The 26,854-nt window shown below is 37.3% G+C and overlaps 1 protein-coding gene across 2 annotated transcripts; it reads left to right on the forward strand.

The window, feature by feature from the left end:
• Nucleotides 1–486: 486 nt before the first annotated feature.
• On the forward strand, nt 487–25,046 carry LOC131456585 (chloride anion exchanger-like). Of its 2 annotated transcripts, none has more exons than XM_058625050.1 (21): nt 487–575; nt 6,957–7,134; nt 9,507–9,646; nt 10,983–11,093; nt 11,663–11,823; nt 14,076–14,240; nt 14,684–14,836; nt 15,501–15,583; nt 17,637–17,784; nt 17,874–17,987; nt 18,937–19,014; nt 19,117–19,212; nt 20,037–20,143; nt 20,674–20,743; nt 21,498–21,590; nt 21,843–21,938; nt 23,017–23,244; nt 23,330–23,384; nt 23,963–24,108; nt 24,193–24,252; nt 24,966–25,046. In XM_058625050.1, the coding sequence occupies exons 2-21, from the start codon at nt 7,004–7,006 to the stop codon at nt 24,993–24,995; spliced, it is 2,265 nt and encodes a 754-aa protein (XP_058481033.1). In that variant the 5' UTR covers nt 487–575; nt 6,957–7,003; the 3' UTR covers nt 24,996–25,046. The 2 variants fall into 2 exon arrangements, with proteins under 2 accessions (XP_058481033.1, XP_058481032.1); XM_058625049.1 differs by lacking the exon at nt 487–575 and adding an exon at nt 5,358–5,587.
• Nucleotides 25,047–26,854: the final 1,808 nt, after the last annotated feature.

Below are 26,854 nucleotides of genomic sequence, written 5' to 3' on the forward strand. Positions count from 1 at the left end.
GGTCAGGTGCTATCTGATTGCAATCCGATCACAGGAAACACATTTCAATGCCAGGTATAAAGGGGGCAAAAGGAGAGAGAGAGAGAGAGGGGGAGAGATTACCTCATCTGAGCTATGTTTATAACCTTTGCTAATTTTTGACAGGAAACTTTGACCAATAACCTTTGACCAAAAAAGTTCAGAGAGAACAGAACAGGCACTCCTTTTGGCTGTTCTCATACAGATCTATTTTTTTTGGAATGGTTTGCCACTCCAGCCCTGATTACAACCTCTAACCCTGCAAAATAATCTAAAAATAGAAAGGCAACTCAGAAAAGTGAATGCAATAAAACACAATAATATTGTCACAGATGGAGAAATTCCCTCAGATCATCTGGCCTATATAAGAATAAGAATGAATTTTATTTGCACACACAACAATTAGTGATAGTGAATTTAACCTATCCTTTTTTTACACACTAGTTGTGAACACACAAACTGGGTGCAGGAGCAGAAGGCAGAACTTGTCCTGGGATTTGAACAGGGAACCCTCCAGTTACAAGCCCAATTCCCTTCATCTTAGCCATGGTTGCCTGGTATGTATGAAACAAGTGCGTCTGTCTGTGCTCATCTGATGAGAGGAGCTCGGCTGTGACCCCTGTGACCTGCAGATGAAACTTTCTAGTGATTCTGCCTATAGCAGCTTTAACTCTAAAGTGGCTACGAATGGATTCAGTGATGATTTTCTGTGACCCTGTTGAGTACGCATCATGTTTACCACTGTGGGACATTATATGGACACATATGGGAGGGAAAATGTAAGTTTGATGCAAATTAAGCTCCATTTAAGACAGGAATACCATGATAACAAGTCAGTAAAACTTTATTTTTCATTTAACTGGAAGTAATAATGCTAATAATAAACATTTTTGATGAGGTACTGTGAAAATCATTCTCCATTTTGCAGCTCAAAAGTATCCTCTATTAGACTTTTCCTGTACATTTTATGAACGATGAAGTTCATCGCCGTTCCAGTGATGAATGACGGATGACTAATACATTACAACTGTTTACACATGTGACCTGTTACTCTGTGAAAAATAAGCCAACAGTCAAGTGGATATTGCACTGAAAGATCAGATAACATTGAGTGGAGAACAATTTATCAGTTAACGCTTCATGAGTCACTGGATTGTGTGAGTAAAGGGGAGAGATCATAAATGAAAAAAAAGGTTAGTCATTAATGAATGAAAAGGAAAGAACACTAATAATAATAATAATACAAAAATCTAAAAGGAGGCAAATAACTGAGTTTAGGCCATTAGTTGCTGTTAGATCATGAAAACCAAACTGAGAACTACAATCTATCTCTAACGGAAAACAATAAAAAAATAAAACCTAAAATGTTTTTATTCCAGCAATCTGTTAATTAATGTTCAAAAAACTGAGGAACAGCCAAAAAAAACATAGGTTTGATTAATATAAAACAGGTGCAGGTGACATTGCAAATTGAGAGCAAAGATATACAGTATATACAGTACATAAATACATAAGTGTATACCATATACGTACAGTATATAGATTTTACACAAGAATGAAGAAATGATGAGAAAAATGATAGAAGCCAAAGATGCTGCAGATTGTACCTATTGAAGCGTGCAAATATACTCCTACATGTCAAAGATAACGTAACAAATGAAAAGGAAAAAACAAAACAAACAAAATCGAAACAGCAACCCTGTATGTACAAAAGTAAAACTATATGAGTAAAATCAGTGAATCAAACCAACTCAGGAAACACAAGAGCCTCAGAAACATACAAATACACCAGCCTGACTAATCTCAATAAACACAATAATCCCGGACAGGTAGATTATCTGTGGGAAGGACTCAATTCTTCACTGGAGCAGTCCTTCTGTGTGGTCCACTGACACAATATCCTTAAAAGTCAGTCATTAGGGGATCCTGCCTTGACTTTGAGAAACATTCAGTAGGTGAAGGACATAAATGACCCATGAAACACTTGGGCCTGGTCACCTGTGACATATTAACATGTGTGCTGTAACACAGGCCTACATATGGAAACACAGGACATTTTTACAGTGTTGCAACATCACATTCTTCTTTCAATGACTTTACATCCCCTTTATCTATCTCACCACAGTCAGTGCCCTCCAGGTCAGGACACTGTGTCTACTGAGAGCTGACGTGACAAGTCGTTCTTGTTCTCTGTGTGTGACTTTGTTTCGTTTTTCTTTTGTTTGCAAGCACGCTTCGCTCGCGTCTCTTTAAAGCACGTGGTAGTTAGTAAGACATTTACCAAGTGACATTGCTGTCCTACTTTTCTACATCATTTGTAGCAAATCAATGCGTCGAGAGAATATCACGGTACAAACTATGGGGACCGAAGGAGAGCTGAATATGACACAAGCTCCCCTCAAAGCCTACTTGGAGACATTAGCTATGTTAACATGTGCAACATTTCTTTACAATTCCATCCTTACATGGACACCAAATTAAATTAGGACTATTTTGACATGTGCAGTGTTGTCTAATTCTCTCTGGAAGTAGAAGACGAAACTTCACTTCTGCTCCTGTAGTAAACAAACACAGCACATGTCTGCTCATCCCCTCACTGTCCACTATATGTCTCATTTGCCTCCTCTTATGCATCTGTGCCTTTTGTGCCTGTTCATTATTCCTTTTTTTGGAATGAAAATACAGCAGTAACAAAACAGGAACAATCTTGATTGGATCAAATGTTTATTTGAACACTGATCTGAATGATGTTACCAGCCCTCTCCTTTGGAATTAAATTAGTTTGGGCCGTATCAGATCAGAGTTTTCGTTTTGGCATGTTTACGTGACATATTTTTATTGCAATTACTTGTCCGTGTACACATAGTTGTTGACGGGGAGCTTTAAAACATTTTTGTGTCACTTGTAACAAACTTTAACTGCGTTTCCACATGGTGGAACAGTTCGGTACAGCACGGTACCACTTTTTTTTTGCAATTCCTTTGATTGGTACCAAAATAACACTCCCTCGCAAGTGTTTTTTTCTTCCACACTCACAGTCTATCCTCATAGAAAGCTTGACATCTTGTTGAGACAGCCCAGCAGGAAAAAAATTACCAATGTTTTAATCACCATCATCATGATGATGAATTAATTTATGGGTAACATTCATTGACACACACAGATACACACATTCACACGCTGTCACCTTTAGAATTTCTGTTTTATTAATGGAAAATAAATGCCAACTGAGTGGAAATTCAATGACCTCGAGGCAACAACCAGTCATTGTTCCAGCGTTTATATCAGATATTAAACTGTCACTTATCACTTATAGTGTGGGGAGACAAAGAGAACAGCTTTCAAATTACAGTGATTTATTATACTAATTTAGATGAGATGGGGATTTTACACACAGGCACTACTGTTGCACTGATGATGTGTGACAATACAGAAAAGGAAAATAACAATAATAATCACACAATAATGCTGGCAAGTGAAAACATTTGGAAAATAACCATGAACATCTCTGAAACTGGAGCTTTTGTTTTCAGAAGGACAAACTGTACAATCATTGTTCTGGATTTACACAAACACACTTACACTCACACACACACACACACAGAGGTCATTCTTCTTAGGACACTATTAAATTCTATTCATTTGGACAACCTAATCAAAGTGTTTTCCCTTACACAGTTAATGTCTAACCCTAACTCTGAACTTAACCAGTTGCTAAGAAATGAGGTTCTGCCTCATTAGGACCAGATTTTGGTCTATATGAGGACTACTGGTCCTAACAAGGTCAGTGTTTATGCCAGAAAATGTCCTAAAGAGGTAACAAGTACAAGTAACACACATGTAACACACACATGTTTCTGCAGCATTTGTAGTGAGGACACCCCACCCTTACCCTAACCGTAACCATCCCAACTAAACACTTTACCCTAACTTTTACCCTAATCTAAACCCAATCATTTTAAGCTCTTTTAAGGACCAGCCAAAATGTACTCACTCCCACAGTTCAAATCTTAGTCCTAAATGTTACCAGTTCCTTTAGAAATTAGGTTCTGCCTAATTAAGATCAGGTTTTGGTCTCCATGAGGACTACTGGTCCTGACAAGGACAGTGTTTGTGACCGAAAAGGTCCTAAAGAGGCACAAGAACACACACAAACTGTTCCCATAGTGTGAACCGTGCATGAGCCTTGACAAACAGTGGTGGGGCAGATGATACCTCCACTTAATTCTGAGTCGACACTTCAATAAGGTCATTCACACACTTTCCTGTGACGTTTGCATTCCAGCAGTCCACTAGTGACTCAGACACACACACAGTTACAGTTACAGTTGCTGCTCTTATCAGTTTGTTTGGCGTTACTTTAAATAAGAAAAAAAACTGTCTTTCTCTGTCTGTTCTGTCCACTCTTTGTATAACCTTGAGTAAAAGAAGCCAGGGCTTTTGGAAGCATTCTCCCTTTAATCTTATACAGAAAGTGTATAAAACTAACAGAATCACACCAAACACATGTGGAGCCCATAAATAAATTTAAAATAAAAATAAGTTTATATATAACAAAAACAAAACATAGTAAAATACTTATTTAAAAAGGAACCCCAGCCTCTTTGACATCTCCTCAAGGGACTACCACGGCAATTTAAAAAAACAAAAAGGTTGGTGAGAAATAAGCAGAGGCACTTCAGCAACCTGGTGAGTAATTCAATTCAATTCAATTCAGTTTTATTTGTATAGCACCGAATCACAACATACATTATCTCAAGGCACTGTACATAGACAACATCAAGAGCAGAGAAACCTAACAATTCACACAAAGAGAGAAAGGACAAGAGGGAGGTGAGGTAGAGACACAAGAAAGAGACCAGGAGCAGATATACAACAATTGATGACATGTTTATAGAACTACAATGTCATTTATACAAGCAGTAATGATTGGCAACTCCTCGTCCCACTAAGACCAAACACAGGCAATGTTGACAATGTCACCAAAAGTTACGGACTGCAGCTTTAAGTTTTAAGACGTCTTGAGCTTGTGATGTGTGTTGTGAAGCCCAGTCCTGTTTTTGTCAGAGCACCAGATCATCTGATCTCACACGCTGACATTAGAAATCCAACTCCTTCATTCGGGCAGTTATTTCCGCCAACAATCCCAGTTCCTGCAGAACACAAACCATTGTTGCCGTCAGAGTGCCTCCCTCTGAAAAGTCACTTGATTTCCAGTGCACAACAATAACCTGTTCTGTCCAGTCTGTCCCGTCCACATCCTCCCTATCCTGCCCATCGATACAGTATCATTCCGATGCTCCTCTGGCCCGGAAACCCACCGCAGAAAATTGCAGTTTACAGATATCAGTGAGAACAATGGTCAAGGATAGCTCCAGCATCCAGCAGCTGTGCAACACAGCTTTTGAGTTTATCATAATTAGTGTTAATAATTACAGTTGTGATAAGAAACAAACAAGGCTTTTATTGATGGCATAACTGACGCCGATCCCAGATCATCTCCAGGAGTGCGACGAGTCAGAAGAGAGAGCAGATACTTTGGATTTGGGACAGTTTTGAGCATTGTCAGGTATGTGTGGGATAAATCTCTGCAGGTATGAAGGTTAGTGGAGAGATAGAAAGCTTTTGAGCAAGGGCTTACAAACAATATCTCATTATTTGTAGGGCTTTTTCCTTATATGCCACTGACTATTTTTTTAGCTTCTTTTTTAGAGGTTTGTGAAATGAAAATGGCAATAAAAAAGTAACATTAAATAAAGAAATTTCAAGGGAGACAAAACATCCCCTGCTGCTTTTGAAATACAGGTCAACTCAACTTGATGACTCATACTGTTGCAACACAGCTATCAAGTTATTTAAACTCACTATTTCTTGTTGGCTACTGTTTGTAGATATTATCTATATCTGTACTATAAATGACTAGTTTGCCAGTGTAGAATATAGAATTAATTTAAAGAGGCACAAAGCTACACTTTGCTTTCTCAGTTTATCTTTTTTTTGTACTTTAAAGTTTGCAGACATGTGTGAAATGAGACCGCTTGGACAAAATCACAATCAACATCATTCACAATGAGTCATGACTTTTTAATACTTGGATACTTGGTGACAAAGATAAGAATGAAGTTCAATGAACTTAATGAGGATAAAGTATATGACAGTGTAGGCTACTCTAATTAATTCACTACAGTGAAGACATTTCTTTAATCTAGCTGTATATGTATCTGTATTATATTCTTAAAACACACTCGTTATCTTTAAATGGTATTTGTTGTATTTATGTTATATATACATCTTTTATGTACAAGAGACACTGACATTCCCTATAAATATGGTCAAATTCTGCTTTAACACAAATAATGATAATCAAGTTTAAAATAGAAAAAGAGCTGTCAGGCTACGTTTTTTTTTAAATAAAATTTTTAGGTCGGTTTCCTGTTTCAAACAATACCTAAGTTAACATCACTAAATGCCTAAATATGAGTTCTCCAACAAAACCAGTAAAAGACATCAGAGAGGCCAAATCCTGATATGACAATATCCTAAATATAAGGCCATATCTTGTCTCTATTGATATATCAATATATATCCATATATAGAGATAGATTAGATGGGTATAATATTTTACACAACACAGGATATTCATAAGCAGTCAGAAACCCATGGTGCTCAACATTCTCATATCTCTAAAGATGTCAAAAGTTGATGGTAGAAGTGAGGAAGTGTTAAAACTGTAAAGCAAGCCATGCTGGTGTGAGTCTGTTTCTCCGGCTCAAATGAAGCCTGACAGTGCAGGTCCTGATGTGGCACATGTCTTCTTGCCCAGGTTTGGGGGGGGGTCTGGACCTTTGTTGTGTGGCCTCTTAATGTTCTTTGATAAAGTAATTTTCAAAGCAGGACAGGATCCTCTTCCGAACTCTAATGCGATTACTGCACCTCAGAGCCACATAGAGAGGAAGCAGCGGTCCTCCAAGCAGCAGAGGCAACAATGATGCGACCAGGAGCCAAGCAGTATGTGGTGGCCAGGCCCATCTACTCTGAGGAGTCCTTCAGCGAGGAGCATGAGAAGGTCTACAGGCCCCGCAAGACCATCCTGAACCACCTCGAGCAGTTCTTCACGTGAGGAAGATGCTTTTCTTTGTTGTCTGTGTAGATTCTCATTTATCCAGACCATAGTTCTCCAGAAGTAAGTGAATCGTTGGCAGTGTTTCTTCAAAAACTTTCAAAACTCAGGAAGCCTTTTGGATAAGAGATGAATCATCTTTGAGAAATCTAAAAGTCCACTTGCCACTGATTCACTTACTTCAGGTTTTGGTTGTTGATTTGCTGTGTTGTGATGAATTTACAGCTGGGTACAAAGAGTTTCTCCTTGTTCCTTTACATGTATTTGTAAAACTGTACTTATTTTATTTATATCAGAGATTTATTCTTAAGGACAAGATGGCCAATAGCCCAAGTCCGTAGAAATCTGAACGTTTTACTACCATAACTGGCATTTTGTGTAATGTTTTGCTCATTTTTAACACTTTGAGATCAAGCTAGAAATTGGTTGTTGTTATCGTCTCGCTATAACACAGATATATTTGTATTTATTTGCAGAGATTGAAGAACCAAAATGTTCTTTAATCAGGTAAAATTTGAGGAAGTAAATTCAATCTTTTTTTAATCTGATGTCACTATTCAGCTAACAAGTAACTTTCTAATGCATTACGTTCAGATATGCAATAACTTTTTTAAAACATTGTTTGAGGAAAATGTAAGCAAAGTGGTTCAGTTAAAACTCATTGAGTTAAGAAAAATAAGTAGAGCATATGTCCAAGGAAGATCATTTGTAACACTTTACAATGAGAGTATATTACTTGACGGATTACTTCATGCAGTTAGCAGCATTTACTAACAGATAATGAATGGTTTAACTAACTATTTATTCATCTTAATGAAGTCGTTAGTTATTAAAGGTTGTGTCTGTAAAGTGTAAACTGTAGAGTGACACTAATTGTTTGTGTAATAGCACTAAATAATCATTACTTAACTCTGTTAAGCATTTATTAACCATTATTACCCTTAAATCAGAATCAACTTCCCACATGGAAATTAATGTTCCAGCATTGATAAATATTAATGACAGTTAATACATGCCAAATTATAGTTAATGGATGCTAATTAAGTACTCCCATAAACAGTTGCTCCCTAATAAATTATTATGAAATAATTAGTTAAAATGTTAATTAGTCAATGCTTATTACAAATATTTACTAATAACTAATAACTAACTCATGTACCCTTATTGTAAAATGTCACCAGATAAATTACAAAGTATTAAATATGATATGCAAATGAGAGCAGCCAGAATTGTTTACTAACTTAAACTTTTTTTTTTATATAACTTTTTTATAACTTTTAAGCTTAATGGTTTTAACCTAATGAGTTAAGTTTGTTTTTATCTTCACCTGGTATTTGCTGCTTCTCAGGGCCCTTAATCCAAACACTAATTTCACATGAAAACAGCAAAGTACATTATTTATGAAAAACATTCACTTGAAAAATCATGAGGACTTAATGATATTATGCATTTTATTTCTGGAATGAATCATTTTAAAATTGCCCTTGCTCATTATACATGATTGACTGATTAAATACACTATAACTGACTCATGCTACAATGAAATGTCACTGAGCAGAAGAATTAAGTGTCATCAAGTGGAAATTCTGAGAAGGGAATCTATACCTCATATCATTTCCTTCCAACATTCTACCTCAACATGGAAAGAGCCAGTATGGTTGTATGAGTTATTGACATGTTATCAACACTGACTGACACTGCTGTGATAACATATCTGCCAGCAAGGATACAAAGAAAGCCAGTTTAGCCTATCAACAAAAGGTTATTCTACACTTGATTACATATCTTAAGGATATGTTAACTGCTTTAATTGCTGTTAGACAGTGGTTTTTACTGTTCACTCTCCTGTGCCAAAGTCCACTGAGAAAATCAGCATTTTTATCTCACGGGTAAAAAGGGTGGCGAGTCTACTGTTGCTGCATTTGATTAGCTTGTTTCTCTCGGATAAATTATAAAAAAAAAAGGATTTCAAGCAGCAAAGTCACAAAATAATACATCTGAATTTACTTATAGAGGCAGCACAATTTACTGTCCCATGATGTCTAACTGTTGGATTTTCTCTATGGAATTCAGTGTTGGAGAGAGAAGGTGAAATGAGAAAAGAGATTTTTTCAGAATAAGGACAGCAAATATTGATGATATAAGTTTTAAATTCAATAAATTGAGACTGAAAATAGTATTTCCTTCTGTCCCAGGCTATTTCATGTCAACGGTGACACACTCTCTGGGAATAAAGTGTGCAACCGTGTTTGAAAAGCTTGACGTATCCCTTTAAGATCAATTTACACTGTCAAAACCTGCTCTCTGTTCACACATATGGAAGCTGTACGATGTAGACTTTATCCTTGTCTCTGTTGTATCCTTGCAGGTGTGATGCCAGGCGTGCCAAGAATGCAGCGCTCTCTCTCCTGCCCATCATTGGCTGGTTGAAAATCTACAGAGTCAAAGAGTGGCTGCTCAGTGACATCGTGTCAGGGGTCAGCACCGGACTGGTCGCTGTGCTGCAGGGTAAGTATCAACAACACACACGCACACACACACACACACACACACACACACACACACACACACACAGATGGCCAAGTATTAATTTGCACATTGCATTTACTGTAGATAAGTAAACCACTTCAATGGCTTTCCAAAATGTGAACAGATGTGCAATTCTCAACCACAAAATAAAACCAAATAATTTAAGATAAAAACTATATAAATATCTAAAGATATCCATTATTTATATTTATTTTTTACAACACACTATTTGGGGGCCCCGGTCTTGTCATGTCTTTGGCCAGCTGTGCTTAAAAGAGTCACAGCAGCAGCAGTGGAATTTCCTCACTAGCAAATTTGAATTAGACTAATAATAGAAAGGAATTATTAAAATAAAAAGATTGCTGTGATGTAAGCCTGATGTAATGTCCCTGTCAGATTCTGATAGTTGAGACCTTTTTGCATCTTATCATCTTTTCATATTTGTTAAGAGACCACAGCAACTGTATCACTGTATGTTAAAAAAACCTACATGGCAATGAAGACAGATTCTGATTCTGATAAATGATCAACATAAATTAATTTTAACATTAATCATTTTTACTAATAAAAAGAAAAAAAATACATGTACTGTATTAAAAAACTGATTCATAACAAAATCATTATCTTAAGCAGCTGTAACAGACGCCAGAGGAAAGACTTGACTGTAAGGTTAGAAACAAGTTACACAAGTGTTAGTGATAGTGATTTCCCTGATATTCTGAGGGGGAAACAAGTGAAAATAGGAGCAAAAACAACAACGATAGGTTATTTGGAGGTTTTTTCTAAAAAAAAAAAATTGTGCAGATATTTCTGCTCAGAGTAAAACTAGAGATAAATCCGAATGTCCCCATGAACACTGAACTGACAAAAACAAAACTATAGATAATAGAAACAGCAGCTCTTGTGTCCTTATAAGCTAAACAATAACTTTATCAAGTACACCTGTTCAATTGCTCATTAATGCAAACATCTTATTAGCCCATCACATCTCTACATTTAGTATGGTGAACAAAAGCTACTGAAGCTCAAACTGAGCATCAGAACAAAGTATTTATAGAGAAGTGAATATACAGTTAACATCAGTTCTATGGGATAAAATGTCTTGTTGGTGCCAGAGGTCAGAGGAGAATGACCCGACTGGTACGAGGTGATAGAAAGGCAGTAACGTTACTCTTTACAATCAACCTATAAAGAAGCTTTGAAGCAGATGGACGACAGCAGGAGAAGACCTCACTGGGCTCCACATCTTATTAGATGTGCTGTCTGTGTACTTCATGGTGAGTGTATATTAAATGAGCATGTTATTGTGTTGCAGGTCTGGCCTACTGTCTGCTGGCCTCCCTGCCACCATGGTACGGACTCTTCTCTGCGTTCTTCCCGGTCATCATTTACTTCTTCCTTGGCACTTCCAGGCACATTTCAGTGGGTAAGGAATACTACTACTAATAATAATAATGTTATCTCCAACATTTAGCGAGGACATTTCTAAAATCTCAATATTTAAAAGAGGAGTCTGGTGTATTTAGTGACAGCACTGCAGAAAGCCGGCGATCGTGAGCTGAAATCACAACCAGTTCCGCCATATTCCAGTTCAGTGACTGTGACAGCCAGATGTGCTGGTCCATTCGTGCAACAAATCTTTGTAATTAACTGATTATAATGATTCAGCACAGCAAAAATAATTGCTCTGCTCATAAGTAGTTTGTGTGTTTGTGTCAAGTATAAAACAAGGTCAACCCCGTCCATGTTGAGGAGGTACTGAAGTAATGGAAAACGATGTACCTGATACCAAACCAAGAGTCAAGTCGAGCAGAGCCGAGTAGTGCTAGAAGTGTATAATTAAAAAGCACCATTAGTTCTGATGGTTAAGGATAGGGTAAGGGGCTAGAGAATGCATTATGTCAATGATGTCAATGATATCAATGTGTGTGTGTGTGTGTTTGAATCTCTATAAACTAAGACTGTAACATATACTCCCTGTGTGTCTCTTTTCAGGTCCGTTCCCTGTCCTGTGTCTGATGATCGGGTCAGTGGTCACCAGGCTGGTCCCAGACGAGGGTCCACCCCTCAACATCACAGGATTTGAAGGCCTGACGAGGGACGAGCAGCGAGTGTTGGTGGCTTCATCTGTGACCTTCCTCGCTGGACTCATGCAGGTTAAACACCTTCTGGTTTTCATCTATTTTTAACCTAACATCCAGTGTTCAGAATAAAATTTATTTATGATCTGAAGACAGAGGTATGCAGTAACCCCTCCCCCAGTAGGATTGCAGGGCTAATAATATTGTGACAGGAAGCTTTTGCACAGCTACCCTTGCTACCCTTCGTCCATTTACATTGGATCTCGGAGCTGGGAGTGACGTCACCTCAATGTTTACCCCGTTCCAGAGACAAGTCGGAAAAAAACATTGATGCAAACGCATGCTGGGCTAGCCATTGTTAGCAATACCAGTTGATAACCTCTACACCAGTGGTCTCACTTCAATCGATTTCATGTGGCCCTCCAAACAATATCAAGTTGTAACGAGTAATTATTATTATTATTTTGAAATTAATCGATTAAAAAGTCATTTCTGTGTGTTGTTTTTTTAATTTTTTTATTAATAGATTAATTTTACACCATAAACATTTTTTTTTTATTGTCAATATTGTTCCATATTAAAACAGGCATTTAAATTATCCAATTCAACTTTATTTGTAAAGCACTTTAAAACAAACACAGTGGACCATAGTGCTGTACAGAATAATTGATAAAAGATGGAAAAGCTCACACGAGGCAATAGAGTACATATAAAAAAGGGAATAAATGCGGCATATTGATATGTAATTTCGAGCTCTTTTTTTTTACTTGACTGGCCCCCGGCTGACCAGATGAGACAGTCAGTGGCCAACAGGTCATTTGAGTTTGAGACCCCCGCTCTACACAGTAGTTTGCAGAAACAAACAGCATAGCAACATGTCTATGGTTAAAGGTTTAACAGTATTATGTGCTACTAACTGATTTACTTTGAAACAAATGTTACAGAAATGCTGTTAATGGTATAAAAAAAAATAGCAGTATTTGTACGATGGATATGTGAGGTTGCTCCAAGTCGGAGTTTTGACGACAAATGGAACACACCATATAACCTTGGGACAAAATGTCTCTTTATCTTACATCTTACATTATCATACAATCATTAAAAGAGATTTGGGGCCTCTGCAGTTGCGTAGAGTACAGCCAGCAACACAATGGCATGTGTGACTCCAGTAAGAAAATCATGGAGGCTGAGCTTCAGTTTCAGCAGGTTTAAATAAGGAAGAATGTGGCATCTACTGCACAAAGAAATAAACAAGTGATATAATAATGACATAATGAAATAATATGCACAATCAGAACGTGACTAGTGATACTTAGTTATCAATAGTTACGCAAGGGGAATAAAAGTTATCTTACTTACATTTGGCATGAACACACACCTTCCCTGAAGACATGAGACGAACTGTCAGCCTTCCAACTGAGTGAATACATGGGAGACTGACCTACTGTTAACAACTGTAACTCTTAAAGGGCCAGTGCATCAGCAAGTGAATCTTGACATTGAAATAAGATTCACCAACTTATTATGCTGTAGTTGTTTTCACTGCTACTCTCTTGTCTCTCAATTTAAAGTAATTGTTTCCTTTCAACTTTTTAATATTAATAATGTGGTTGTAGAAAGCACTTTTATACAGATTTAAGCCATTTCACCACATACTCAACTAATACAATCTATGTCAGCCCAAGTCTATGATGTCTGAAGAAAATGTTTGCTGCTTTATGCCACCATTAGATAGCCTTTTCTGACTTGATGCTACAGTTTGTGTTGGTTTGACATCCACTCACTCTCACACCAAAGCCCATAGAGAAAATGTTGCCTGAATTACATAACCTTGCCAAACAATGTAGCAGTAGACCTGCAGCTCGTGTGTCTCTGTAAACTAAAAAGAAATGCTGATTTTCTCTATTGACTTTGTTGAGGAAGAGTGAATGTGGCTAAAAATAAGTTTTTCCTAGTGGCCCCTGAAGGCACCCTACTTGCTTCTTTGATAATCATCAGCTGGAAGACACGTCCTTCTTATAGGCGTTGGGTGGAGGGGATCATGTCCCATCTTACACTTGAACAATTTAAATATACTGCCCGTAGCACCACCCAACAAATATTATAAAGTATGGCAACCATTTCTGTAGCCTAAGTGTAACAACTAGTTATTCCTTATTAGTTATTTTTGCACACACAAGCTGGGTGCAGCATTTATCTGTGCAGGGAGCAATGGGGGATTGGAAGCCTTGCTCAGGAGCCGTATTGTGATTAGCATAGCTCAGCATGATGAATGAAACACTGTGGAGACAGAGGTGAGAGATGTGTGACGTCTGTGTCTCTTCCAGCTGGCGATGGGCGTACTGCAGGTGGGCTTTGTTGTCATGTACCTGTCTGACACCCTAGTGTCCGGCTTCACCACGGCAGCTGCCATCCACATCCTGGTGTCACAGCTCAAGTTTGTGCTCGGGCTGCAAGTCCCAGGCATCAGTGGCCCTCTCTCCATCATATATGTAAGTGGAGAGCTGCTTAAACACTTTCTCTTTCTGATAAACAGGGCACATCTCATTTATCTTTCATTTTTTTGGTCCTGTTTGTCCATGATACAAATGTATATTGTTCTGGGAATGAGAAATTTGATGAACGGAATTCATATTGGCAGAGTTTTTGAAACAACATTTCTAGGGGTAAACTTTGTTAGCAGCAGAGGAAAAAGAAAAAAAAGGGGCACCAAATCCCAATCTTGCCCAGGGCACCAAAATGCATAGAGCTGTATTCTTTATCTTTGCATTTAACCCATCCTCTACTAGAAAGCTACATAGAACAAGGGATTGAGAAATGTTTGCCTAAACTGTATCATTCACTTGTACTGCCATACATGTCATATTGTGAGGGAAATGGCTACAAAACAAATATATATACCCTATAATTAATTGAATTCATTTTTTTTTTTTAGACCCTGGAGATCATCTTCAACAAGATCACCTCCACCAATGTGTGTGATGTGGTCATCTCTTTGGTCATCATGGTAGTGGTGTTCGTCGTAAAGGAGATAAACGACCGATTCAAATCCAAGCTGCCAGTGCCCATCCCCATAGAGGTCATCATGGTGAGATTGAGCAGCACAGTCCTTGTAATGTTTTCATAGCATGAGGCTTAGTAGCTATGTAAACACATCATCATAATGGCAGCATTATTAATATTATGTTGACACTTGACTGTGCTTGGCAGGACTGCTTGTCCTTAACACTGTATAATCTGATTTATGAGATTATTTGAGGTATTTAAAGCAGAGCACTCATGTCTGTTCATTGCTCACATTGTCACGTTAATCGAGTCTAGAGCTGCAACTGACAATTGTTTTCATAATCGATTAATCTGTTGATTATTTTCTTGATTAATCGTTTGGTCCATAAAATATCAGAAAACCTTAAAAAATGTTGATCGGTGTTCGTTAAACCTGGAAATGATGATGTTCTCAAATGTCTTGTTTTGTCCACAAACCAAAATGATTAACTTTAAAATGATTTCTTTCTTATCCAGAGCAAATAAATGAAGAAAATACTCACATTGAAGAAGCTTAAACAATCGGAAATCATGTTTTAATCACGAAAAAAGCTTCAAACCGATTACTCGATTATCAAAATAGTTGTCGATTAATTTAGTGATCGATTAATCGGTTCAGCTCTAATCTAAAAGGTCATAAACTGGTCCTGTGAGTCCTGTGGGTATTAACAGCTGTCACTGACAGTTGCAAATTGTTTCCTCCACAGACTGTTATTGCATGCGGACTCTCTTATGGCTTTGACTTCAAGACGAAATATGGCATTGATGTTGTTGGACATATCCCAAAAGGGTAAGAAATGTTGCACATAAAACACATTTGATGTCATGTTATCCCAAAGCCTTCAGGGAAATATACACTTTGTTTAGAAATTAGAAATTACAGTAACTAGCATAGAGTGTGTAATGGGAGATTTTGATTAAATAACTCTATAAAAAAAAATTAGACTTCTTAACCCCAGTGTATTGGTTCAAGAAGTGACAGTACTTGTTATCTTAAAGGTAGATTTCAGGTTCTTTGAAGTGTGGTTTTATGGGGCAATGACACATAATGAATGTGTCAGTGCTGACATCACCTTGTGCAATGCTAGTGGGCTGCTGTGACTGGGAACACAACGAACAATTTTACCTCATAAAATCTACCCGTGCTTAAGTCTACAATACTGTATGTAAAGAACACGCTTGCACCATTAGACTGACTTTTCTGATAAGAAACTGAAGTTTGTTTTGCTTTCTTCATCGCTCACTCTCCCACACCAAAGTCCATAGAAAAAGTCAGCGATTTCACATCAAGGCAGGAAAACCTTTGCCCAGATCAAGCAACTCAAATTTACCCAACGAGGCAGCAGTAGACCATTGGCTCCTGTGTCACTGTGAGATGAAAATGGACTTGGGGTGTGGTTTATAACTATAAAAGAAAATGCTTTCTCACAGTGAGACAGCACTGACTGTGTCATTACATCATTACGATGCAAGAAACCTGAACAATCACTTAAAAGGGCTCTTTCCTCTACAAAAATTACATTTAAATGGGAAAATCTCTGTTTAATCCCAATTCCCCCATTTTTAAAACAGCAAAAGTAGAGTTAGGAAGAAAACAAATCTAAATCAGAGTGATTTCATATATGACTGCAGGTGTAGCTAACGCTGCAAAAATGTGGATCTAATTACAGTAATTCCCACATCTTTGCCATATTTTCTTTATCTTCTAAAATTGCATCTGTATTAACGTAACATATTAACACAATACTGGATTATTCCTTTATCTCTTTTTTTTACTGCTGAGTCAGAGTAATTTATACACCCATCAGTCATTGTGTAAAGGTAATGAGGACATAAAAAAAACAGTATATCTGTTTATCTGTGAAGCCGCACCCCTCATTAATCACTTAATGTGTCAAAAGAATGACTGAGTGATATCAGTTGACAAGTCATTCATCAACATCTGTAAATCAAAAAGAAACAAAAACTATTTGTTGAAATGATTATTATTGTTTAAAATAAAGGTCAAATCAGAGCAGAGGTGGAGATTTTTTATTCAATTTTACATTCCATAAAACAATACAACCTCTCAAGATGGCATAAACTGTGGATTGTATCAACAAACATCATCAACAGTCATATTTTAAATCAAAAAATTAATACAGGTGAAGGTCACAAGTGTTGATGGGCTACGCAGGTTATCATCACGGACAGATTGGCCCCAAAAAGAAACTGAAAAAGAATAGAGACGGGGCGGAGGCTTGCTTTGTGCTAAAAATGCTAACATGCTTTTAGCTACTACCGTGGATCATCAAGGAAGTCTGCTGCCTAACTAGTGGGAACACAAAATGTGAAATTGTGTTGTTGTTTTTACTAGACTAACTTGACACAAGCATTCACCATTCACAAGATTGGTGACCTTGAACATGTTCTCAAAGAGTAATTGAAAGACCAATTAAATGATGATAATAATGATGATGATGAGGAGGAAGAAGGAAAAAAAGAATAATCAGAGTGGATACAATAGGGCCTTGGCACCACTCCATGCTTTGGGACCATTTTTTTACAGTAACAAAAACTTACGGAAACTTTTAATCTAGTGAAATTTGCGGAAATAGTAAAATTGCTAACTTTTAAAGAAAAAGATTTATTAAACCTTTTCTGAAATCAACCTCCTGAAATGTGAGGATTTTCTGGAAAAGTTTGTGGGTTATTAGTATTAAAAACAATAATATCATCGAATATCAAGGAAAATAGCTCTAGTCTTAAATGTAGAAGAACGCATGGGCTAAACTACTTAAGGAAGTGTTAGGGAAGAGAATTCTGTACATGAGCATGAACAGAACTGACTTTTTCAATTTCAGGTACGAGCCTCCAATGGCTCCAAACCTGCACATCTTCCAGGAGTCAGCAGTGGAAGCGTTTCCTATGGCTATAGTGGGTTTTGCTGTGGCCTTCTCTGTGGCAAAAGTCTACTCTGTGAAACATGATTACACCATAGATGGAAATCAGGTTTGTAGAAGATAAAACCACTGTGGTAAATGTTTGAGGGTGATATTAAAAAAAATAAACCAACTGCTTTCTCTCTGACTTGACTACAGGAGCTGATAGCATTTGGAGTTAGTAACATCTTTGGAGCGTCCTTCAAGTCTTTTGCTGCGAGTACAGCTCTGTCCAGGAGTGCAGTGCAGGAAAGCACAGGCGGCAAGACTCAGGTACACCAAGGTCTACTTAGAGTTTGAGCCAGGTTTGAACAGGACATACTGAAAAGTCCTAAAAATAAATATTTTGTATGATTTGCTTGAGCTAATACCACTGTCTGCAGGAAAATATGACAAAAATCACCCAAAGAATGCCAAAATAATATTTCTTTCAAGTCAAATATTGTTTACTAAAATTTGCACTAATGTTACCAAGGACAGTTCAGGAGTCCACTGCAGGGTTATACTTGAAACTTGTTTTGTAAAAGTTTTTCTATTTTAATATATTTTTATGTTCAGTATAATTTTGCATGGAAGATCATTGTAGACTGCTTAGTTTTTTAGTGTGCCACAAATAAAAAGGTGTTGCATGATTAACTCAATAAAGTCAAAGCTTTATTTACACTAAGTCACATTTTTATACAAAGATCCAAAATAGCCAGTCTTTTGAACGGCTCTTTGAAAGGAACGGCTCCTCAAGATTCGACACAGTATATTACTGAGATTTAGCAGTGTTTTCTCTATCAATACTGTTTTAAATAACAATTTTATCATAGAACACAACAATTACAGCATTATATTTTGTTTTGTGGACTCTACCATTGAATGTGTTGATTTATACTGATTAATTTAAACCATTTTTTTTTTTTTATTGGTATTGTATTGTAAGTTTTGAATTGTGGACCCTAGGAAGAGTATCAAGTGCTTCAGGGCACAGCTAATGGGGGGTCCTAATGGAATTACTACAGTTAAAGCCTGCAATATCTTCAAACTAATTTACAGTTTGCTACTGTGCTTAATTTAGGTTGTCACAAGACAAGCACGTTTACATTCCACACATTTTCCCACAACACAATAATAATATTATTTAGGGCAAATATAATATTGCACTAATATATGAACTGAGAAAGATTTCTAAGCTTTTCATTACATTAGCTTCTCTACTTTCTACTGTCCTTTTCAGGTGGCTGGTTTACTGTCAGCTGTGATAGTGATGATCGTTACATTGGCCATTGGATTCTTACTAGACCCACTCCCTAAGGTAAACCTCCGAACTCACTCATACTTGACATTACACAACATAAGAGGACGTAAATGGACAGTGGACAGGCTTAGACCTGACTTCCTTTACCTTATTTCATAGTCTGTGCTGGGTGCCGTGGTCATCGTCAACCTGAAAGGCATGCTAATGCAGGTTAGAGAGATCCCTTACCTGTGGAGGAGGGACAAACCAGACTGTGTAAGTTCATACCTAATCCGTGAGAAGTTATAAAGAAATAGCTGTGTTTGATGATTGGTTGTGTACAGTAGCGTGATGCTGCCACACATACAAAAAAGGTGGGTGCTCAGTATTACGTTATAACGAGATGAGATGTTTTCTCGTTATAACGAGATAAGATTGTTTTGTCGCTATAACGAGAAACTATCACGTTATAACGAGATAAGATGTTTTCTCGTTATAACGAGAAACTATCACGTTATAACGAGATAAGATGTTTTCTCGTTCTAACGTGATAGTTTCTCGTTATAACGAGATAAGATTGTTTTGTCGCTATAACGAGAAACTATCATGTTATAATGAGATAAGATGTTTTCTCATTGTAACGAGAAAACATCACGTTAGAACGAGATCAGATGTTTTCTCGTTATAACGAGAAACTATCACGTTATAACGAGATCAGATGTTTTCTCGTTATAACGAGAAACTATCATGTTATAACAACATAGTTTCTCGTTATAACGAGAAACTATCACGTTATTACGAGATAAGATGTTTTCTCATTATAACGAGAAACTATCACGTTATAACGAGATCAGATGTTTGGTCGCTATAACGAGAAACTATCACGTTATTTCAAAATTGTTTTCTCGATATAACAAGAAAACATCGTATCTCGTTATAACGTGATAGTTTCTCGTTACAACGAGAACACGTAATACTGAGCACCCCACTTTTTTTGTATGTGTGGCAGCATTACACTTCCGTAGTTGTGGAACATTTTGTGGTCTTTTTGCAGTAATTAGATGATTAACCATGTGTTTTTCACCTTCTTTTATTCCCAGGTGGTTTGGATCGGGACCTGTGTTGCAGCCATATTACTGGGGCTGGATCTTGGATTGGCTGTAGGCCTCGGTGTGGAGCTGCTCAGTGTGGTCCTCAGGGTTCAATTGTTAGTATAAGCAAGTCACTAAGCATGGCTTTAGCCTCCTGGCCCTGGGTTATACTTTCCTCATTTCTCTTTTCCGAATATGCATATATGCTCTGGGGGAATTTAAGAAAATTATAAATGACATAGAAATAAGCTCAATTGGCTCTTGTGATTGCACAGTGTAATCATGTAAATCCCACTCTTGTTTTCCTGCAGTGTGTGATCGTATTTTACTTGTGTCACCACAAGTTCACCATCTTTTGTATGTCCTTGTATTATTTGAGTAATGAGTGTTGAGCGTGGTGAGCGTGGTGAGCGTAACACTCAGGCATATTTTCCATTGTTATTGTCTTCTTCGTTGTCTCTGGTGCTCAAGTTTGTCCATGTCCATGTTTGTCCGCGCATACTGTTCCAAATGATGACATTTACGTCACACAGCCCACAGCCAGCTGACCGCTACAAACACGCGGATGTGGAAAGAATGACCCAGGCCTTTGTCTTGTTAACTTTCGGAGTTATGAGTTGTGACTGAAGCTTTGTTTGTTTTCCAGTCCACGCTGCAGTGTGCTGGCCAACATCAAGGAAACAGATATCTACAAAGACAGAAAGGACTATATTGATGTAAGCTGGTTAGTGTTTCTATCATGTAAGCCATGTTAAAGGAAGACATTTTGGCAAAAACAATTCTTCTTTTCTGGTCTAACTTTAGATGGGAAGGTTGTTTTTCCTGTCTATTAAAGGTCCAGTGTGTGACATTTAGGAGGTTTAATTGGGATAAATTGAATATAATATGAGTGTATAATCTCTTAAAATCAAAAATTGTATATGCCTTTTACATGTAGTTTAGGCAAGGGCCATAAACAGACAAACATTTTGTGAACCATAGTTCCCTTATGTGCTTGGGACAGGGAGTGGTGAAGGAAGCCTTCATGTGTTTGTTATCAGTCTTAATCCTAGATGTTACTTATTTTTACACACTGGACCTTTACATGTAAGGTTAATAGTTATAAGCTAGTTAGCATAGGTAACCATAAATACTGGAACCAGGGTAACACACAACCTGGTTATGTTCAAAGTTTAAAAAAAGCTAGAATCAGAATCAGAATACTTTATTGATCTCAGAGGGGAAATTATTGTGTTACAGCTGATACTATTCAAAGAACATGAAACAAGGATAGAAATATATAAGAATAATAAAAGAAATGAACAAGAGTAAACGTAAAGTTAAGAGAGTAAACGTAAAGCTAAGATATTATCATCTCTAAGCTCACTGTTTAATGTATGATTTAATATTTTTTTTGCTGGTTTACAGTCTTCATTATGTCTTCATGTTCAAAAGATTTGTGATATTTTTTGGGGAAATTCCTCTCCTCAGATATACGAGCCAGAAGGTGTGAAGATCTTCAGGATTCCGTCGCCAATCTTCTTCGCCAACATTGAGTTCTTTAGGAACAAGCTAGTGGAAGCTGTAAGTATGCATTTTATCCATTACTTAAGTACCTTAAGTATTCTTATTCAAAATATATAGTTTGGCTTGTTGAGTTTGTCTCACAGAATCTAAATCAATTGAAAAAGCTGTCTTAAAAATAACCAAATTAAGTTTATAAACACATTTAATTTCCTTCAGGATCAATAAAGTATCTATCTATCTATCTATCTATCTATCTAATGGAGATATAACTTGATAACTAATTGATAACTAATTGATCTCTATGCTCAGGTTGGATTTAACCCACTGCGAGTGCTGAGGAAGAGAAATAAAGCACTCAGAGTGATCCGGAAGCTTTTAAAAAAAGGTGACCTGCAGTGGACCTCAGTAAGTAATGGCTTTACCTTGTTCATTGATGACAACATGACACGCCTTAGTTGCTCCATTTTTCCACTATGTCGAAAACAAACACAAAATAAGTATGATTATTGGAACATATGTAACAGTAATTGCTATTCTTAGCTAGAGATAAACATTTAGACTGTGATGACAGTACAAAGTTCACCTATGATTTCCTCATAAGCAAGTAACAGTGTGTTGTACATGATGTGTTGTGTTGACAAGATAAGGTTTGTTGTGTTTGGTTTACAACGTTGTCAAGGTTTACCGCACAGATTTGTGTGAAATGCACTACAGTATATGCAGTCAGGACAATGGCCATTGTACATTTCTGCAAACCACAGATATGAGACAGATTATATCACAAAATTCCATCACAATATTGCAATGATAGATATCTCACAGAATTTCAAAATAAAAATGACTGTGTTGATATGGAATGACATAAAGATCCCAATAACAATGTATTTGTGATGTAAAATTAATCTACTACAAAAAAAAACAGCATGTGGCCCACGGGTCGCCAATGTGAGACCTCTGATTTACACAGTGAATTTGAGCTTCCTCCTTCGGGAATGAGGTTTACAGTCCTGAGATCCAAAACCAATCAATCTTGCAGTAATTTACAAATTTATTTTAACTCTAGTATTGGTACCGGGTCAACTTCTTGAAAGGCAGCTATGTTTACCACCACAAGCCTGGAAATCATGAAACAAGTTGAGATTTACCACAACAAGTTGTAGAATTGAATCATGTTGTCTTAATGACCCCCAGTTTAAAATGAAAAAGGTGTTTAAAGGATAACTAAACCCACTCTTCTGAGGCTAATGTCTTATTTTGGAAAAATGCCAAGAAGTGGGCTGAGAGCAGAGGGAGAGCGAGTGGGGAGAAGTTCAGGGGGCATGGTCTGGTCGTGAAACCTCAACACCGAGTTGCACTTGTATCAGATTCGAGGTCTCTAGACAAGTACTGTTTTACTCTCTCAACCCTCTCTGTCTCAAATCCTCTCTGGCTGAATTATTTTTGGTTGTTTGTAATTTGGCAGACATATTATCTCCCATTACAGACAGGCTTCTTGAATACCTCTTGCGGACCAATAAAAGAATCAGAGGATGAGAGCAGCATGGAGGAGCTGGACCTGCCCACTGACTTCAAGGACCTTCCTGCCCGGATCAACTGGAATGCCGACCTTCCAGCCAACATATATGTTCCGAGAGTGGACCTCCACAGCCTCATCCTGGACTTTGCTGGTGTTTCCTTCCTGGATATCTCTGCTCTGAAGGGGCTCAAAAATGTATGTTGTCATGTCACGGCATCAAAGGTAACAATTATTTCATGTTGAATTCTCTTACAATGTTTTTGTTTTTTCCTTTTTGCAGTTACTGAAAGAGCTGATCCGGGTTGAGGTGGACATTTACATTGTGGCTTGTGATGGTAAGTATGAAACAAAAGTTATTAGTCAGTTCAATTTATCCATCATCAAATCAAGCATTTTTTTTGTATAGCACTTCTCATAAACAACATTTCATATAGAAACAAGCTGACCAAGTTGACACTCTTTTTGTGAAGACCAGAAAGAAGAGCATTGACAAAATGAATTAGACAAAGAATAAAAGCATGAATCAGAGTCATGTCTGCACTGACTTGTAAAACAAATGGTTGCACTCTGGCAATGTTCTTAACATAATAAAAAGCATTCAGTAAAATATGTCTAATCTGCGGATCAAAGAAAAATCTGCATTCAAAATGACTCCCAGATCTTTAACTTGCAGTCGAATATTCACTTGGTGTCTCTCGAGTCCAGCACCACTAACGTTTACTTCTGTCCTGGTTGAGCTAAAGAACATTCTCTGCAATCCAGGATATGATGTCAAGTTAAAATCAATTGGTCTTGGGTCAGTGTAATGTAAAGCTGTGTGTCATCAGCAAAGAATAAAATACTTTGTTTGGAAATTTGTGGATGAAAATACTTCTTATTCTAGTGACTAGTAACTTTTCCTCCCCGTCTGCAGTTTACATCCTGGAGAAACTGCACGAGTGTTGCTTCTTTGATGATGAAGTTCAGCCAACCATGTTCTTCCTGACTCTGCATGATGCCATGCTGCACATCCTCACGAAACATCCGGAGATGACACAAACGAACTCCGACTATGAAAAGGTAGGAAGCCTCTCTGTGAAGAAGTTCCACATAAGATTCAATACTGTATACACATAACACAATACTCTTCATGTTGTCCTGCAGATTACAACAACAGTCACAGTCCACTACCCTGGAGGCAGTTTGTGGAGCAGAGATGGCAACGTAAGTATTTTGATGTGTGAGCAACAGTATGGTTTGTTTCTATGGCCTTGTTTCTGGTCTGGTCTTCCACATGGATTTCTATAGTTACAGGTCACTTTCCAAACAAACAAGTGGTCTAATCAAAATAAACATGTTAACTTATTGTTCACACTGCACACATAAGATTATTTCCTGCGTTTTGACATCTTCCCTATTTTTATGGGGAAATACTGTAGATGTGGTTCCCAGCAAACACCTCTCACTGTAGCTTTAGTGTCTAGGCTTAATCAGAATTTTTGATATCTGTACTGTTTTTTTTATTAACTTCATATTTTTCAAAATTTGCTTTGTCTCTACTTGTGTAACAAAGTACGTAATATGTGTAACTAAAAATATGTCTTTTAAAAAGACAAACATTCATTCAAAGTTTTAATGTGGGATACCTGAAAGTTCCTCCTAGAACTCTTTCAAAACTGTGTTCCATTTACCTTGGAACAAGGAGTGACAGTCATTTTGGAATCCTATGTCGGTGTTTCAACTACAAATGGAACGCACCATAACAGCACAGCATTCACATAATCACTTGGGAACGTCCAGAGTTCAGTGCATATCTTAATGTAGCTATAGTGTAAAGGATGCACATACTGTAAATCCTAAAGCTTTTTCCTTTTCCTAAAAGTATATAACCATTACAGCTGGAACTGTGTTAAATGTTCAACTGCTTCTTCCCACAGCCGACTTCACATCCAGAAACCAGGTTCTAACGTCTGGATTAGAAGATGGCGACTGCTGGAAGAAAACATTAAAACAAACAAGGTTTAAACAGTATATATTATACACTGTAATGTAAAGAAACACATGTGATGCTGTTGCTGTTTTTCATACTGTACATAGTGAATTTGTAGAAATGTGAGGTGCAGGACGTGTTTTCATGATAATGAATTACCTGAATTGTCTTCTTTTTTTTTTTGACAAAATGTTTTCAAAGTTATGTTGTATGTGTATGTACATATATACTTAAAGTATGCTTTACTGTATTTTCATGTATTCAATAACACCATTTGGCTCTCAACAGCCTTGTATACTGTAGTGCAGTGGTTCTCACTTTTTATATCAAAATATTGAGCTAAACATTAAAATACTAGTGTAAATAGGCCGAGTAAAGTCTTCTACAGACTTTTCACAGGAGGCAGATTTATTCCCATCAGATCATAAGCTCTCTCATCATCCTTCTACTCAGACACTGATATATCCAAAATATTTTAAGAGAAGGTGACTAATTATTATTTGATTTGATTTGTCATTTGTTTAATTTTCTAAGCTCTCAGGTCAAAAATCCTCAGCCTCAGCTCTACTATGATCACATACCCTGGTATACAGTAGAACAGTATTTCTTATTTTCCTCCAAGTACCACCAGAGGAAACTGTTGATGTAGTGTTTTTATGAAATATTGGAGATATATGTACACAGTACACAGGTGTTATCTCTGGTATTTTTGAATGAATTTGCTTTTTTTTTTACTAGTTGTGAATGTATATTTTAAGTATAGTGTTTTGTTTCTTCGGGCATTTTGATATTTCTATAATGTGATCTAAAAGAGGGCCTAAGGGCCAAAATGTCACAAGAAATTAAAAGACAATTGTATCTGGAGCTAGATCATTTATTGATCTAATGGATGATATAACCATGATATTTCCAAGTACATCAAGTGTTTCCAAGTACTAAAAGTTGCATTAATTACAATATGAACAGCATTACCTTGAAACTAAACTATAACGGGTCAGGGGAGGACCCAAATGCAGTATACGGAGGCAGGTACACAGTTGGTAATGACGTTTATTTCACACAAAGTTCAGCGATAGTTCAATGAAAACCCAGCAAGGGGAAGCTGGGTTCACTTGTCTGAGGAGGGAGATGACCGGTCCAGTGCAGGGCTGTTCCACCAGAGGAACAAGCAGGCAGGGAGCAGGCAGAATCCGTTGTCGGGGGCGGAAGACAGAGTAGATCACCGGGGCAGAGACAGAGCAGGCAGGTCGGGGAAGGACAGGCAGGGTCGGTACCAGGGAATCAATCCGAAAAATGCCGGAGAGACTAATACTGGCGACATAGAACAATATGGCACTGAGTGTACTGAGAGGTGAGTTTATATACAGGTATATATATATATATATATATATATATATATATATATATATATATATATGAATATACTATTGGTGCAGCTGAGTGCAACAGGTGGGGAGAGTTGGACTAATGAGCAGGGAGTGGCTGGCAGGCAGGTGAGGAGAAGGAGGGGCTGGTAAGCTAAGGTGAATGAGGTGACAGAGAGAAGATCACGACAGAAACATTGTGAAACACAAAAATGAGGATGAATATTGATATAATATGGTCATTTCCAATTAGTATGTCGTAATTTTCTACATCTATCTTCATCTAATACCTGAATATTACTTTAGAAAAAAACATGTTACTAGCTACTATAATATTACCAATTAGCACCTCAAAAATGTTCATTCATCATGGATTGTTTGAAGTGATTTGAAGAGATTTGAAGTGTAACCAAACCCCCTCTTCTGAGGCTAATTTCACCCAATCCCTGAAAAGATGTCAAGCTTTGTATGA

The sequence above is a fragment of the Solea solea genome, chromosome 3 (genome assembly GCF_958295425.1).
Source record: "Solea solea chromosome 3, fSolSol10.1, whole genome shotgun sequence".
NCBI lineage: Eukaryota > Metazoa > Chordata > Actinopteri > Pleuronectiformes > Soleidae > Solea > Solea solea.